This window comes from Ahaetulla prasina, chromosome 4 (genome assembly GCF_028640845.1).
Source record: "Ahaetulla prasina isolate Xishuangbanna chromosome 4, ASM2864084v1, whole genome shotgun sequence".
Taxonomy (NCBI): Eukaryota; Metazoa; Chordata; class Lepidosauria; order Squamata; family Colubridae; genus Ahaetulla; species Ahaetulla prasina.
This window is the reverse complement of record NC_080542.1, coordinates 53,355,860-53,373,856: the sequence shown is the minus strand read 5'-3', so window position 1 is coordinate 53,373,856 and position 17,997 is coordinate 53,355,860. Positions and strand designations below refer to the sequence as shown.

At 39.0% G+C, this 17,997-nt stretch overlaps 1 protein-coding gene across 7 annotated transcripts in view; it reads left to right on the top strand.

Moving 5' to 3' along the window:
• Window positions 1-17,997, top strand: part of TANC2 (tetratricopeptide repeat, ankyrin repeat and coiled-coil containing 2) — a 329,859-nt gene that overhangs the window by 185,379 nt on the left and 126,483 nt on the right. For 6 of the 7 annotated variants that reach the window (XM_058179549.1, XM_058179546.1, XM_058179543.1 and 3 more), the window contains one exon: window positions 15,496-15,606. The exons of the other annotated variant lie outside the window; for it this stretch is intronic. In XM_058179549.1, the coding sequence (XP_058035532.1) occupies window positions 15,496-15,606 (111 nt within the window). The remainder of the gene's footprint in view (window positions 1-15,495; window positions 15,607-17,997) is intronic. 7 annotated transcript variants of the gene reach the window in all.

Genomic DNA, 17,997 nt, shown 5'->3' with positions numbered 1-17,997 from the left:
CTCCCCCCCCCCCCCAATTTCAGTTTAAAGCTCTTCTGATAAGATGAGACAGTTGTTTTTCGAATATATTCTTTCAGGTTTTTATGAGGTTCAGTCCATCTCTTGCCAGTAGCCCTTCAGGGACAAGTAGGTAATGCTAGACCATGGTCTAGGAAACCGAAGTTCTCTTGACAATACAAATTTTAAGCCGGTGGTTTGTTTCTTAAAATCCTTTGCTTTCTCATTGGATCATGGCCTTTTGTACGAAGTATATATGAAAACATCACTTATGCTCCTAATTCTTTAACTTTCTTCCCTAACTGTTTGCAATCTCTTGTTATTGATTTTAGATTCAGTGTTGAGTTACTGATCCCCAGTGTAAGAGAAGAAAGTAGATAGTAATCAATGGGGTTGATTATTTCAGTAAGGTTTTCAGTTACATCTTTGATTTTTGTTTCAGGGAAATAACATATCTCCCTAAATTGACTGTTCAGTCTGCAGACTATAGTTTCTGTTCCCCAAAGAATTGAATCTCTTATCACCAATATTTATTCCCCCCCCCCCCCGGGGAAATCTGGGATACTATTCTTCCTGTCACATGAATGCTGGGTTGTGTCTTTTTTTTTTTTTGAAACTATTGATGACTATAGGTATCTGCATCTTTTCTTCCAGGGGAGGCTATGAAAGTGATTATTTAGTTCCAGAGGGGATTCACTTAAGTAGGCTAGGTTAGATAGTAGGGGTTGTTGTTTTCTTCTAAAAGTGGCATGGTTCTATCAGTCTTCCTCTTTAGGGTCATTTTTTAAAAAGCTGTTTGCTCCCTATTGTATTTAATTTTGGTATAATCGTCTTGTTTAGGTTGGAGATTCTCATTTTGTTCATTGAGTTTCAAAATGGCTAGAGTTGCTTGTAGACCCTTTATTTTTTTTCCTAATAATTCATATAATTTATATTTGATGCATACATAGTTTGGGTCTTCTGTGGGCATAAGCTCAAATATATGGCATACTTTGTAAATAACTATAATGTCAGTATGTATTTCCATGATTATTTTTAAAAAAAAAACTATAAATAAAAAAATAAATAAAAATTATCCTAGCCTCTGGATTTCACATTTGGCTAGATAAGGGAAGGGATAGCAAAGCAATTATTAAACCAGACAGTTTACATAATACATGATATATAAACTGGATCTGTAGGTTTACCAACTACTATGATTGACATAACATGAAGAGCTAAATGAAATACAATCCATGCAATGTTTAAAGCTTATTTATCTATGATTCAATCCATATATTGCACAAAGCCCAAATCGAAACAAAAAAATGCTCAGCTGATTTCATGACAGTCAAATTCTAAACCATCGTTTACAAACCAATAGTTAGCTTCACTGACCTGGCTGCCAAAACAAAACAAGCCACAATGTGCCAAAGCATTATGAATAAGTTCAGCACATTTCAGGAGACACAGAACTTTTCACCTTTATGCTTATCATACCTGGGAATGTTATGCCCCATCTTCCTCTCACTTGCAACAAAGTATTATTATTATTATTATTATTATTATTATTATTATTATTATTATTATTATTATTATTATTATTTATTCGATTTTTATACCGCCCTTCTCCCAAAGGACTCAGGGCGGTGTACAGCCAAGGTAAAAAACAAACGGTACAATATACAATTAAAATACAGATTAAAAAACTTATTATATAGTTGGCCTAAAAACTTTAAAATATATAAAAATAAAAAAACCCTTAAAATTAATAGAGAATTTAAAACCAATAAAATTTAAGTGGCTTTCCCCTCCCAGTTATAGGGGTGTCGTAGTTGCCTTCAAGACTTAGATACTGTCAGCAAGGCAAAAACATAGAGATGACCCAATGACTCTGGAATAGACACATGGTAAAGATCAGGAAAATTGGTAGTCTTGCTAACGTTAAGGTTTCTAAGATATAATAGCACGAAATTGAGGAAGGCTCTATGGCTGTGTCCAACCCCTTAAGAGGCACCAATAGAATTCCAAGAAGAAAATTTGGGTAGCGGAGGTGGCAACATATGCCATGCTACACCCCCCCTTGCTCACTGACTCTAGTAAAGGATGCCTTGCAGTGGTGGGTTTCAAATTTTTTTACTACCGGTTCTGTGGTGTGGCTTGGTGGGTGTGGTTTGGTGGACGTCGCAGGGGAAGGATACTTTAAAATCTCCATTCCCACCCCACTCCAGGGGAAGGTTACTGTAAAATCCCCATTTCCTCCTGATTAGCTGGGACTTGGGAGGCAGAGAATAGATGGGGACGGGGCCAGTCGGAATTTTTACTACCGGTTCTCCAAACTACTCAAAATTTCCGCTACTGGTTCTCCAGAACTGGTCGGAACCTGCTGAAACCCACCTCTGATGCCTTGTACAATGGAGCCAACATTGGATATGACTATGCAGTCACTGTGTGTGTGTGTGTGTGTGTGTGTGTGTGTGTGTGTGCACATTCCAAGAGTTGTGACACCATTTTACCATGATTCCTGACATCATAGAATTGCCAGAACCATCCAAAAAATAAAAGTATTGGTCTCTTTTACAAATAATGAGATTGCTCATGATTTCATGAGATTGCTCAGACATTTGTGATTCATCTTTGGGGGTTGAGTCACAGTGTGGAATGCCATATATTTCAACTGGAAAATTATATTGTAAGACCTGGATGTCATTTTCCAGCTACTAAAATACATCAATGCAAATTACATACAGGCTAGAAAAAAGGGTAAGTGGTGGAGGAAAGAAGGTAGTGCTGGAAATTTATCTATATTAGCTGTACCTAAAACCCACTCCCCTTATTATGAGAGTAGTGCATTTGTCCAATATTATTAATAATGCATAATATTTATTCCAGAAGGTAAATTGGGATCACTTAAGATATTTTGAATTTAAAAAGGTAATCGTCCTCAGAAGACCATGATCATGATAAACAGAAACTCCCTGTGAAACATCCAGCTTTCTTCCTCCTCCCCCCAGTTTGTTTATTGCATTTATATCTTGCATTTATTGCAAGAGCTGCGGTAGCACGGTGGTTAGAATATAGTACTGCAGGCTACTTCTACTGACTGCTGGCTGAGTGCAATTTAGCAGATGGAATTTTACCAGGCTCAAGGCTGATTCAGCCTTCCATTCTTCCGAGGTTGGTAAAAGGAGGAGCCAGATTGTTGGGGGCAATATGCTGACTCAGTAAACCACTTAGAGAGAGCTGTAAAAGTACTGTGAAGCGATATATAAATGCTATTGCTATTTGTATCACATTGCAAGCAGCCCAATTTTGGGGGGTTTAACATGAGTACTATCAGTAGGACAATTTACAATATCTATGGTAAATCCAAAAACAACTTTGAGAATATTAAAAACAATAACTCAGGAAAAAGCAGTAATAACAACAAAAATGACCCCCAAATAAGTTAAAATGCTTTCCAGAATAACTTGATCTTTAACATCTCACTGAATACAATCAGGGACATGATTTCCCATAGAAAGAACCAGCTAAACTGAAAAACAATCCCTCCTAGCTTCACATTTATCATACTTGGGGGTGATAAACACGAGGGATATTTGTGGGGAGGATGGAACAGGATGATGGAATATGCATTAAGTGCCATGACGTACAGTACAGGTGGCTTTTGGATGATTAAATTATCACTTGCTACAGTGATTTACTATGGCTGCTGTTAATACACATACCCCTCCCAGTACCTATATTTGAAGAAAAGGAAGAGCCAGCACAAAAATAAATAATTAAGTACTGAATTAATTTAATTTAAATTACTTACCTAGAAAAATAAGATACCCCCATTTATAACATTGACTGATCTCCATCTATATCAGGGGTGTCAAACTCAAGGCCCGCCGGCTAGGTCCAGCCCGCAGAATGCTTTAGATCTGGTCTGCAGGGCTGCCCTGGAAACAGTGAAGGACTGGCCCATGGTGCCTCTGCCAGTGAAAATGGAGCTCGGGAGGGCTGCATGCAACCTTTGTGAGCTCCATTATTGCTGGCAGAGTGCTTAGGCCACCACAACTGCCCCTGACATGAGTGATGTTGAGCCCACCCCCACTCCCGAGGCCAACTCTCAGTGGAATTGAGTTTGACATTCCTGATCTATATCCACAGACAGTTATTAAATACAGAAACTTCTCTCACATACATGAGCACAGGCATACAACCCTTAGCACCTCCAATTTCTTTCTTACTTCTGACTGGAAAAAAAGGATAATAGGGTGCAATAGGGAGCTGCACTGGAGAGAAAGAAAGGTAAGGATAAAACTGGAAAGAGGAAAGGAAAAAGTAGGAAAGGGAGAAAAGCTGTTATAAAAAAGGAAATTTCAATCAAATTGACTTTACCAAGCCTAATCTCAAGGGCATCTGTACTTTTCAACAGCAACATTTCTCAGCCTTTGCAACTCTCGTTTCTTTCTTTCTTTTCAATAATTTCTATTCTTATCAGACCACTCCCTCAATTTACAATGATCTGGGAGGGGAGGGAGAATAATCACTCTATTGGATATTTACGATAGAAGGCTAATATCTGTTTTATTGAAAATACTTGCAGCCTGTGAAAAATCAAGTGGTCCTTTTTATCAGCAAGTTATTTTGTTAGAAAAATATAAAAACCAGAAAAATAATGCTGCTTTTCCAATTATCATTAATTATAAATAGGCAATTAGTTTTTTCTTGGAGGAGTTCTACCTTCTGACTGGTAGCTTGTATTTGGTAGCTTCACCCCCAAGTGCTCTAAAAGCAAGGAGAACCAATTTCCAGGATGGGTAATGTGCTGTGGAGAGAGCAGGAGAACTGTATTCTTACACATCTGGAGGATTACAGGTTGAGGAATGCTAATGGTGATAATTGTTCCCTTTTATCCATTTGTGCCTAGAATATGTTGCTTAGTGAATTTTTTTTCTAATTTCCCCCCCTAAAAATTTACCACTCGCAAGCCTGTGAAGTCAGCTGTGCTGGAGTGACAATCTGGGATGCTAAGAAGAGCTGATGAGTAACCTGCTATATACTGTAGCACCTCTAGTTTCTAGCCCACTTCTCTCTTCCAGCCCACTTCTTGGACTCTCAAATTTGGCCCAAGTCTGATAAGCTAAAATAAATGTCCCAGCAACAATTGCATTCTGTATTCTAAAATGCTTGTGAGGGATAATCACTTCTATTCATTCCTTTCAGCTTCCTCACACTTGCAATGCAAACAACAGAGGGTATCCAAATGTATTAAAAAAGGGGCTTCTGTTCATCTGTATGAGACTCCCTAAGTTTATCTTCTGGTAAACAGTCAATGGGGTCTTTTCAAACTGTACTCCACTGCCACCTTCCCATTCTCTGAAACAAGGAATCAAAAATAAGACCAACTCTGCACAAATCAATCATAAACAAACATATAAAATATTTTGGAACATTACTGAAATTTATTTAGGATTTTATAGATTCTTAATTTAGGATTTTTGGACTAAAATTAACTACTGTTTTTTATTGTTTCTAAAGTTCTAGACTGTTTATAATGAAAGATATAATCTGATTAAATTTCAGCTGTGGAAACTACAAAACAGTAAGGAAGTGGCAGGTGAATAATCTTAACATAGTTGTTTATTTATTCATTGCTGTATTTATTGATCATATATATAGTTACCCATCTCAGAGTAAAGTGACTCTAGGCAACTTGCAATAAAACTATTATAAAAATGTTGCTACAAAAATCAGATCAAGCATTTGACCTCTACTGTGGGTCAGGCCCATGACTGTCATGGTGGCCATGAACTTTCAAGCTCCATCTTACTCCACACACTCCCAACATTGTAAGTCTAGGCTATTCTACTGCCAACTTGGCCAAAGCATTTATTTATTTTATTTATTAATTTAAGTTATATACCGCCCTTCTCCCAAAGGACTCAGGGCGGTTTACAGCCAAGTAAAAACAGATTTCACAAAAAAATTAAAAAAACATTTTAAAAATCTGATTCAATTAGGCCGAAAGCAAGTTAAAACTATAATAAAAACCATAATAAAACCCATATTAAAATTACATTAGGCCAGCCCTGCGCGATAAAACAGAAAGGTTTTTAGCTTGCGTCGAAAGGTCCAGAGGTCAGGAAGTTGATGTATCCCCGGTGGCAGCTCATTCCAGAGGGCAGGGGCTCCCACGGAGAAGGCCCTCCCCCTGGGGGTTGCCAGTCGACATTGCCTGACTGACAGCACCCTGAGGAGACCCTCTCTATGTGAGCGTACAGGTCGATGGGAGGCTATTGGTGGCAGCAGGCGGTCCCGTAAATACCCCGGTCCTATACCATGGAGCGCTTTAAAGGTGGTAACCAACACCTTGAATTGCACCTGGAAGACCACTGGAAGCCAGTGTAGCTGGCGTAGGAAAGGTGTTACATGGGAGCCTCGAGTTGCTCCCTCAATTACCCGCGCAGCCGCATTCTGGACCAGTTGGAGCCTCCGGGTGCTCTTCAAGGGGAGCCCCATGTAGAGAGCATTACAGTAGTCCAGGCGGGAAGTGACGAGAGCATGAGTGACCGTGCATAGGGAATCCCGGTCTAGAAAGGGCGTATCAGGCAAACCTGATAAAAAGCTGCTCTGGCGATGGCCGTCATATGGTCTTCTAAAGACAGCCGTGCATCCAGAAGGACACCTAAGTTGTGAATCCTCTCCATAGGGGCCAATGACTCGCCCCCAACAATCAGCGATGGAATCAGCTGGCTGTACCGGGATGCCAGCATCCACAGCCACTCAGTCTTGGAAGGGTTGAGTCGAAGCCTGTTCTTCCCCATCCAGACCCGCACAGCCTCCAGACACCGGGAAATCACTTCAACGGCCTCGTTGGGGTGGTTAGGGGTGGAAATGTACAGCTGAGTATCATCAGCGTACAGATGACATTGCACCCCAGAACCACGGATGATCTCACCGAGCGGCTTCATGTAGATGTTGAACAGAAGAGGCGAGAGAACCGACCCCTGTGGCACCCCACACATGAGGTGCCTTGCAGCCAATCTCTGCCCTCCAGCCAACACCGTCTGCGACTGGTCAGAAAGATAGGAAGAGAACCACCGCAAAACGGTGCCCCCCACTCCTAAACCCTCCAGCCATCGCAGCAAGATACCATGGTCGATGGTATCAAAAGCCGCTGAAAGATCTAATAGGACCAGGGCAGAGGAACAACCCCTGTCCCGAGCCCTCCAGAGATCATCTACCAGCGCAACCAATGCCATCTCTGTGCTGTACCCAGGTCGGAAGCCAAACTGGAACAGGTCAAGATAGACAGTTTCATCTAGGTACTGGGGGAGCTGTCGTGCAATCACACTCTCAACAACCTTTGCCGTAAAATGAAGATTGGAGACAGGACGATAGTTCGCTAAAACAGCTGGATCCAGGGAAGGCTTCTTGAGGAGGGGCCTCACCACCGCCTCTTTCAAGGCGGTAGGGAAGACACCCTCCGTCAAAGAAGCATTGACAATTCCCTGAAGCCAGCCTCGTGTAACTTCCTGTGTGGCCAGTACCAACCAGGAGGGACAAAGGTCCAATAAACATGTGATCGCATTCAGCCTCCCCAGTATCCTGTCCATATCCTCGGGAGCCACAGTGTTGAACTCTTCCCAGATGACCTCCTCAAGATCTACCCCTGTCATCTCACCCGAATTTACCCAATTTGAGTCCAGACCATCCTGGATCTGAGCAATTTTATCGTGCAGATATTGTCCGAAATCCCAGCACGACCCTGCAAGGGGTCCTCCCGAGCTCCCTGATGGAGGAGGGAACGGGTCACCCTAAACAGGGCGGCTGGGCAGTTATCTGCCGATGCAATGAGAGCGGAAAAATACTCACGTTTTGCCGCTCTTATTGCCACTAGGTAGGTCTGAATATGAGACCTTACTAGTGTTCGGTCGGATTCAGAACGGCTGGCCCACCAACCACTCTCTAGGCATCTTTTCCGGCGCTTCATCTCTCTCAGCTCCTCAGAATACCAAGGGGCCAGTCGAGATCGGCGCCGGGTCAGAGGCCGCAAAGGCATGACTCAGTCCAAAGCCCCTGCCGCTGCCCTTTCCCAGGCGGCCACTAGTTCTTCAGCCGAGCCGTGAGCTAGATCCTCAGGAAATGGCCCAAGCTCCATCAGAAACCTCTCCGGGTCCATCAGGTGCCTGGGACGGAACCAACGAATTAGCCCCGTCTCCCTGCGGTGTGGGATGGCGGTTCAGAAGTCGAGTTGAAGGAGTGAATGATCTGACCATGACAGGGGTTTAATAACTAAATCCCCTAATTCTAGATCATTCAACCACTGTTGAGAGACAAAAATCAGATCCAGAGTGTTTCCCCCGATGTGAGTGGGAAAATTCACTAACTGGGTCAGGTCCAAGGCCGTTATGGAAGCCATGAACTGCCGAGCCATCGCTGATGCTTCACCGACCGATGGCAGGTTGAAATCCCCCATAACCATAAGTCTGGGGGTATCAGCCACCATCCCGGCTATCATATCCAGCAGTTCGGGCAGGGCTGCTGTCACGCAGCAAGGAGCCAGGTACGTAATCAGCAAGCCCACCTGCATCCCCTGACCCCACTTCACAAAGAAAGACTCACATCCGGCTATCTGTGGTACAGTGACCTCCCTCGGTTCCAGACCTTCGTTAATAATAACCGCCACCCCCCCACCCTGGGCCCTCGGCTGATGAAATGCACAGAAGCCCGGTGGGCACATTTCAACAAGGGGCACCCCCCCTTCCGTGCCCAACCAGGTCTCCGAAATGCCCATGAGGGCCGCACCCCCCTCTTGTATAAGATCAAAAATAAGGGGGGCTTTATTCACCACGGACCTGGCATTACATAACATCAGCCGAAGGTCCAGACTCTGGGGATTCCAGCCATTCGGGGAACGAGGAAAGTCAGAGGGACCGGAGTGCGCGATCGCTCGCAAACAGCGAGCACGCACTCCCCGAACATGATGCGGGCCCCCATTTCCGCCGTATCTGCCACTCCCATTTACTGTGCCGATGAAATAGCCCTCATAGAGTCGAGTTTCAGCCACCTCCTTCGCCTCCGATCTGTGGCATCTATACCGCGAGCCCTCGCAGGGTCCAGCCCCGTCCCTGATGGGTTTCCCCCAAAACCCATCCTAACCCTCCCTCCCCTTAAAAACCCTTGAGCATTGAGCAATCCAGGCAATCCGGTCCAGTCCAGCAGGATAAAATTGCAACAACCCCATCTTATCCCTAAAGCCAATTTCACAAAAACAGACCATTTCATCTGGTTATCTATGCAGCACCATCTCTAAAAACTGCCAGAAATTCCTGGATAGCCACTCTACTGGCCTTGCCCTGGGGTCACTATTGGTATAACAATTGAAACACAGATGGCACACTACTGAGAGGGAAATTTCCCTCTCTATATGCCCATCTAGGTCTTGGCAATATATGCCAAGTTGGCCTTTCATCCATAATTAAATCCTGGATGAGGTTACTCTTCTAATAGGCTGACCTGGTGTTACATACCAATAGCTGAGAATCCAGCTCACTGAGGGTCCAATTATAGAGCATCAGAGTGCTGCCCGAGAATTGACAAGGCAGAATCAGTATAACATTCCCACCCTCAAATGCTGCTTTCTCCCTCTCTCCCATCATACTTCATACTGCCAGTCACCATGATTTGCCAGTCCTATCCCTCTCAAGAGAACCAACTCTGTCTAGTCCATGGCATCCCTGCCCTAAATAGTTAGGCCCCATTAACACATCAATAAATGTTCGCTAGTCAAACTGGTCCTCAGGATCATTTCTGCTTTGCTTTTGACAGATTGGAAGCTTATTACATTATTGAGTATTTTAATATAGCTAAAAGAACTAACTCTTTTAATAGAATGCTAGAGGAATGGAATTTGCACCTGAGAATTTGCAGCAGGATTTATAACATTTTATAAGCAACTTTACCTTTCAGATTTTCTCTATAGTGGAGAATGCAAGAATATTGTGTGAGTAACTTTTTTTTAATTTCTTTTTGTCACAACAGTATACACAAACAAATGTCATAGATAAAACAGCATATCTTGAAGAATGAATATATATATATATATATATATATATATATATATATATATATATATATATATATATATATATATATATATATATATATATATATACGCTGACGAAACCATTCGTCATCTTCAGGCTTCAGCTCAGACTCTGGGAGCAATGCATTGCTCCCAGAAGCACGAAGCCGAAGCCCGAAGATGACGAACGAGACCTCGTCGAAACGTCGCCAAGACACCTCCAATTCCACACGGGAGAAAACCCGAACAACCAAAGACCCATACACAAACACCCGCGAAATGCAATGCATTGCTCCCAGAGGTACGAGGCTGAAGCCTGAAGATGACGAATGAGACTTCGTCGAAACGTCGCCAAGACACTTCCAATTTTACACGGGAGAAAACCCGAACAACCAAAGACCTATATACAAACACCCGTGAAAACCTCAGAAAACATATATATATATATATATATAATATATATATATAAATATGCATCAACTATATTAATTGGATATAAGGACGGGAACAATAGGACAGGAACGGTAGGCACTTTTGTGCTCTTATGCATGCCCCTTATAGTCCTCTTAGGAATGGGGTGAGGTCAATAGTAGACAGCTTTTGGTTGAAGATTTTGGGATTTATTTTTGATTTTATTTTTTTGATTTATTTTTGATTTATTTTGATTTTGATTTTGGGATTCATTATATTTTATATTAAAATATTACTCAGGTGTTTACAGATGGGATGTGCTAAAAGAAAACTCAAACATGGAGTATTTTAAAAAGAACTCACAACAGTAATCAGCAGAGTTTACTTGACCCTTGTTAAAAGTAGTCCTTTAGTTGGATGCGGTAAAAAGGAGGGAGGGAGAATTTGTGTATGTAAATTGAGTAATCAAAAATATGTGTCAAGGACAATTAGACTACTTAGTCCTTTTTTGTACAATTTTTATACAAACATAATTAAACAAAATTATGAATGCTTTTGTTGTATCTTAAACGGGTATGGTGGAGGACAGAAATATAAAACCTTTTACAAAGAAAAATTGGTTGGTATATAAAGCAGTTACTTTTTTTTAGTAACATAACTATATGGAATGGTTAAAAATCAGTGTAATTCTGAAAATAATGAAATAACTAATACTATATATGAAACTGTCAGTCAAATTCATATAGTACTGGAGAGTTACTAGTAATATTGTGGTCCCTTCATACCTTCACATAAGATTTTTTTCCGTATTTGTTTTTTATAGTTGCCCAGAAACTTCATTCCTATAGTTTTTTCAACCTTCAGTTTAAACATCGCCTTGTCTCACTGGTTTCTGTGTATGCTTGGAACTGCTTATTTAAATATGTTTAACTAAAATAAGTTGAGCTTCCCTTTTCTTTCTTTTATTTCTCTGTTGAACTTTAGAGAGAAAGCAAAGCCTAACTTTTGTTTTTTTCTGAATGAAAAATGAAACAGCCCTCTGTGTGAACATTGTGAATATCTTGTGGAATACTCAATGGAACAAAACTGAAATGTATGCCAAGTGTTTCAACCCAGGAAATATTGCAAAATTCAACATGGTCCCTGTTATCTCAATGTCCACCAAAGCAGGTGGAACAGTAGTTGTGCTGAATGTTATGTATGTTCAGTACAATATTGTCCAGTGAGTTTTTAAATCCTGATTCCCAACGGTTGTACCATAGAACATAGTTCAATACAGTGCAAGTCATATTACGGCACAGCAACAGTAAAAGTACGATGTTCTGCTTTTATCTTGTAGCTTCTTCCTGTGCAAATTATTGTTTTTTTCCCATGCTGCAATACTCAATAGTAAAGCATATTTTTGGCATCCATTTGTCACATTCAGTGTACATGCTTCACTGATTTTCCCATACCCTACTCTACAACTGCCTTGAACTCTGCCAGAGGCAACAAAAGTGAAACTTCCAGATAATATTCCCCTTTTGAATAATCAGGGGATGTCTTAATTTAGGGGAAACAGGATAGGTGCTTTAAAAAGTGTCTTTTTCAAATGCCTTCCAAACACATAAGTATATTAATCACTTAAACATGATTACTCCGTAATAATATTGATAAAATGCTTGCATCTCACAACAGTAGTCTAAATAACCTTAATAAGATTGATGAAACACAATCAGAAAACTTCATTGCAAAATATAGAGATCTACATTTGCACACTTCAATATTCTGCATTCTGCATATTTTCAAAATGGCAAGACAAATTTAATGGAGTATTAATGATAAGATGTGACAAGAGTTTTCACAGGCAAGAAAAGAACATAAGTGATGAGAAGTGTAAATTTTTGCTAACTGTTAATACAATTTAAACTTTTTAGCCTATTGGCAATATCATGGTTGATTTTATGAAGAATAATATCTGAATTGGGGAGCAATATTAAAAAAACCTGAATGTTGATTGAAATTTGCCAGTTCAATTGCCATTTAATTATTACTAAAATTTATATACCATCCATTTCTCAAGATCTCCCTTAGTTAATTTAGAAAGGGTTCTAGAGTTCAGTTCAGACTGTTGTTATTGTGTCACATACGTCAACCTCCTTGCTGTGTAGCAATCTTTCTGTCTGAGCTGCTTGATTCTGTGGATAGACTGGCAGTGGAAATTTCCAGACTTATGAACTATTCCTTCTCAGGGTGTGGAATTGGAGGTGGCTTTGGAGTTCATGGCTATCATGACAGCTGTAAACCTATCCCAAGTCATACAGGTCTCAATGCGTAATAATGGTCATATGTCTGACCTGATTTATCAGTCAGAACAGTAGCAAGAAATTCTGGACTTGGGGGAGCTGAAAACTTCTCCCCTGTCATAGTCAGATCAGTCTCTGGTAATCCAGCAGTTCTCTGTCACTACCCTCCATCCCAGAGACTAGATCTGTAATGTTGATCTGCCCTCAGTGACTAATAGGCCTAATCTAGTTGTAAAGAGAGCTGGAGACTATTCTGCTGTTTTAGCTGCTATGTGCTTTTATTTTCTGTACTGTATGTATTTTATTTAGTTTCCATTTTTATTGTAAGCTGCCCAAAATCATGTCTGTGACATGTGCAGTAATCAACTGAGAATGAATGAATGAATGAATGAATGAATGAATGAATGAATGAATAAAGAAGAAAGGAAGGAAGGAAGGAAGGAAGGAAGGAAGGAAGGAAGGAAGGTTTATTTCATCTCTTTGTTACTTTAAGAAATTTCTCTCTTGCTAGAGATTGATATATTATGCTCTTATCTCCTGAAAATATGAAAGGATAATTGGTTACAATCTGCTACAAATCTCTCCAAATATGGAATAGTTCTAATTTTGTATAAATTGCATTATTGTTTTAGGAATCTAATACAGGAATGTCTGCATTAACAGATAAATATTAAAGAATGGATATTTATCTCTACTTAAAACTATTATAGTATAATCACATTTTTCTTTTAAATTCACCGTTATCCTTTTATTCCTTTCATATGCTTAGATAACATGAATTTATGCTTTTATAAAAAATATAAATGACTTTATAAAATATTTTAAAAATAGGAAAAATAACATGTTAGCAATAAAGGGATCAATGATATACTGCAATGGACAACAATAACATAACAGTAAAAGGAGTGGGACAATAAGTGACAGAAAAATACTAAACCCAATGTTATCTGTAACCAATTTATGAGTAAAAAACAAGCAAAATTACTCATCTTTTTCTGGCAACCTTTCCATTTATTTTGCTGTAACTTGTGCTGCAGTTCTAAACATACTGTATTTTTCGGAGTATAAGACATACCTTCCCCCCCTCCCCCCCAAAAAGAGGGTGAAAATCTGGGTGCCTCTTATACTCCGAATGTAGCCCTGCCCAGCCTCTCAAACAGAAATTTCAGAGGCTGAAAAAAGCCTCTGAAAGAAGCTTCAGAAAAAAAGCCTCAGTCTTTTTTTCTGAAGCTCTGTTTTGGAGGCTTTCAGAGGCAGAAAAAAAAGTTTTTTCTGAAAACAGTGTTTCAGAAGTCTCAGAGGCAGAAAAAAAAAGCAAGGCACAGAGCTCACAACTGAAGGAACCTGTTGCTAAAATTCACCTCTGGGAACAGCTGATTGGGGGTATTTCGGGAGTCTGATCTACCTGCCAGTCAGCTTTTTTTTTATTTTCCTCCCCAAAAACTAAGGTGTGTCTTATATTCAAGTGTGTCTTACACTCCAAAAAATACAAAATTTAAAATTAGGAAACATGCAATTCTAGGACTTTTACAACATAGTTTTAAATAAGCAGTTTAAAGCTCAACACAATCAAAACTCCATCTCTCCATGTCCCTCTTTGACCAGGGAGCTGGCAGGGAAAGAGAAAGGATAATAGAATAAAAGTAGCATATATCAGGAAGAAAAAAAGTAATAATAGAAAATGAAAAAAGATTACAAGTAATCCTTAGAACCATTCGTTTAGTGACTGTTCAACATTACAACAGCACTGAAAAAATCATTTATCACTGTTTTTCACACTTATGGGGCAAAACTCACTTAACAACAGACTTGCATAGCAATGGAAATTTTGGGCTCATTTGTGGTCATAAATTGAGGATTACTTAAGAGACATGGTGGCGCAGTAGTTAGAATGCAGTAGTGCAGGCTAATTCCACTGATTGCCAGGAGTTTGATCCTGACAGGCTCAAGGTTGATTCAGCCTGCCATCCTTCCAAGGTTGATAAAATGAGGACCCAGATTGTTGGGGTAATATGCTGATTCTGTAAGCCGCTTAGAGAGAGCTATAAAGCACTGTGAAGCAGTACATAAGTCTAAGTGCTATTGCTTAGTGCTATTGTCCACTTTAGATATTACGTTGCTAGGAGATGTGCAGTCACAAGTCTGTATGCCTTTTGTGATGTGGAATTTGGATTAGGTGATATATTTATGGTCAGGTAGGATTTGCACCAAGATATGCTGGTATTAGCATCATAAAAATTAGATTTGATCTCAGGGAAATAGGCGGTAAAAAATGGGAAAAATACACATACGCACACACAATACACATACATACACTTATACCCACAGTACACACACACACACACACACACTTACACACTCTTTGGACCATACATACATACATACATACACGTGTGTGTGTCTGTGTGTTATTTGCATAATTGGTTCAAAGAAAGTATAGATATAGAAAATGCACCATTTATGTAATGAAATTCTGGCACATATTAACAATGAAAGCTCACTGAACATAATAAATATGATTAATTCTTTACTTAGATGTTTTGAGAAATTGTGAGAAACATTTGCAGCATTAAATTTGTTAATGTAGGCCATATCTTTTCTATAAAATGGATAGTTCCTTCTTTAAGCATAAAAAAATAAATAAAAAGTGGAGCTGATCTTGGCTTGATAACTGATTTCATATGCCATTGCTGTACATTCACATTCATTTACATTCATGTCCTTTTTTTCTATTTTTCTCTTAAGCTCCATTAAGGAAAGCCAAATTTGTTGAGAGCCCCCGAATTCCAGAATCTGAGCTTGGCTCACCAACACTCAATTCAACACCAAAACTGGATCTTGATGCCTACTGTCCTGGTAAGCATGCGGGCACCATTCCTATGCATTCTGAAAGGAGGAGACCAGGTCCTTTTATATTTCAGCAAGATTTGCCTTTCTCACATTTTTTTAACTTGAAAACTGGCAGTTTTTATTTCTGGCAGATAGAAATTGTCAGATGTAACAGTTTTATTTTTGACAAACAGTTGTAACTTAGTATTTGTTACTTTGCAGATTTAAATTAAAGCTTCAAAACTCAAAATTTCATAACTTCAAAATTGGAACTATTACACAAATAACAATCTGGCTTAGATAGCCTAAGGCCATGGATATTTATTCAGTTAATGCACAGATCCATAGCATTTTGGGAGACTATGAACTCCCTAAAACTTGTGTCTCAAGCTTCTTAAGGCATGAAACACTGATATTGAAAATAAAGCCAGAACAGTTTTATTTTTTTCTTAGCCAGAAAAGAGGTTGTAACACTAAAAATCCTGATTGTTTCCAAAATAAGCCTCTGAATGTGTGTTTGTGTGTTGATTATTTTATTTTATAAACGTCTACTTTTGAGCAAATATATTTCAAACAATTGGTAATAAAAACTTAGGAAAAGGGAAGTACAAAAATAAAACAGATCACAGGGTTGTGACTTCTGACTGAAGAATCCATGAGTGATTTTTCCATTCTTTACCTTATATTGTACGATATTGATGTTATTAATAAAGGATAATATGTTAGTTCAGGGTTGAAAGGAGGTATCCTTAATGCTTTCTTTCATTATGCAAACTAGGTAACATCATTAGTGCTAGTAAAGAGCGGGGTTGAGAGCAATTTACTAGAACTGATCCTGTTACCTGGCTTGGGTAATGAAACATCTGCAAGAAAAGAATCAAGCTTAGAGAGCACCATGGACCTCTCAATATTGATATTGTGATTTCTGAAACTGTCTGCAAGAATAGGATATACAAAGACCAATTCCTGAAGCTTTTGGGGGATTTTGATTATTATCATGTGTAAGTGGTTTAATCATTTCCCTGCTTCAGTTTCTGAACTTCAGAAATTGTTTCAAGTAGTTTAATTGTAAGAAAGATGCACAATAAACTATCATTACAGATATATATCTACATATAACAAGAATCGGAAATACCTCACAGGAGCATCTGCAAGCAGCTTCCCGAGATTCAGAGAATGCATCTCAAACTAATCCTGCCAAGATTGCAGACATAACCACTGTAATAGAAATACTAAAGTTGTTACGTTTTTCATAAAAACTTCTCCCGGTTTAACAAATTCAAGCAGTTTCTTAGTTTTTGAGGGGTAAAGAATTAAAAGAAAAATAACAATGTAATACAAATAGAAAATTTATGTATTCAATTAGACAGAGGATTAAGGGAACTTCAGAATCTTGTTCTTTTGCTATCCCAAAATGTGATGTGGCTGCCATTAAATTTTCTTTAATATTCTCTTTACTGTTCTGTAAAAACTTAAACACATTTAATTTTATAGTATCCGTGACATATGTTATGCTGTCCTGAAGTTCTCACCATTAAAAATATGTGTTGTAAATCAAATAAATAGCAATAAATAAAATTGCAGCAACAGCTTTGCTTTTCTGCAATAATCAACTATTGTGAATTTAGTGTACAGTTATTGTCAACAAAGATGATAATCTGTAATGGTGGAGATGAAAATTCTCAAAGTTGAGAAAAAAAATCATCTATATCCTGGCATACTTCTTTGCTAACTTGTCCTAATCATATTTGCCCTACAACCAGTTCCAAATGATAATTTTATCTTGGTTTGAAATTTTGATTTGCTAAAACCATAATTTATCACATTTGGTTTAATAGGCTGTTGTTTTAATTCAATTTTATTCCCTTTTGCTGAAAGAAAAGAGTAAAGAGCATATGAAGTTAATTTCTGTAATGACAAATCATAGTTTGCTATTTCTGATATTTGAAACATTACTTTCCATGGTTATGGAGCTTAATTTTTGAATATGAGTTCAGAAAAAAAAGATACCAGCAGTTCAGTTCTGCCTTATTTCCTTAGTTGCTTGCATATTTCTAAACTTCCAATACTCAAGCCCTGAAAATTGAAACCAGATTTTGCTAATCTCCCATTGATATTCATTGGCTGGAATAGAGTCTTATATCTTACCTGACAGTACAGGAAGATCACTCAAAAATAATTTATTTTGATATAAATTAGATAAAACCTGTAGCAATTAAGGACAGTACTATTTTGCTTTCCCTTTCGTTCCTTCTCTCTTTTACTGATTTTTCTAAATATTTTTGAGCTACAGTTTAGTACTATATCAAGAACTCCAGTGCTTCAAGCTTTAAATCCAAAATAAGGTCTTTCAGTGGGTCTGGGAGTGTAAATATAGTTATTTGTTTGCAAATTTTTATATGAGCCATATTTTCTCTC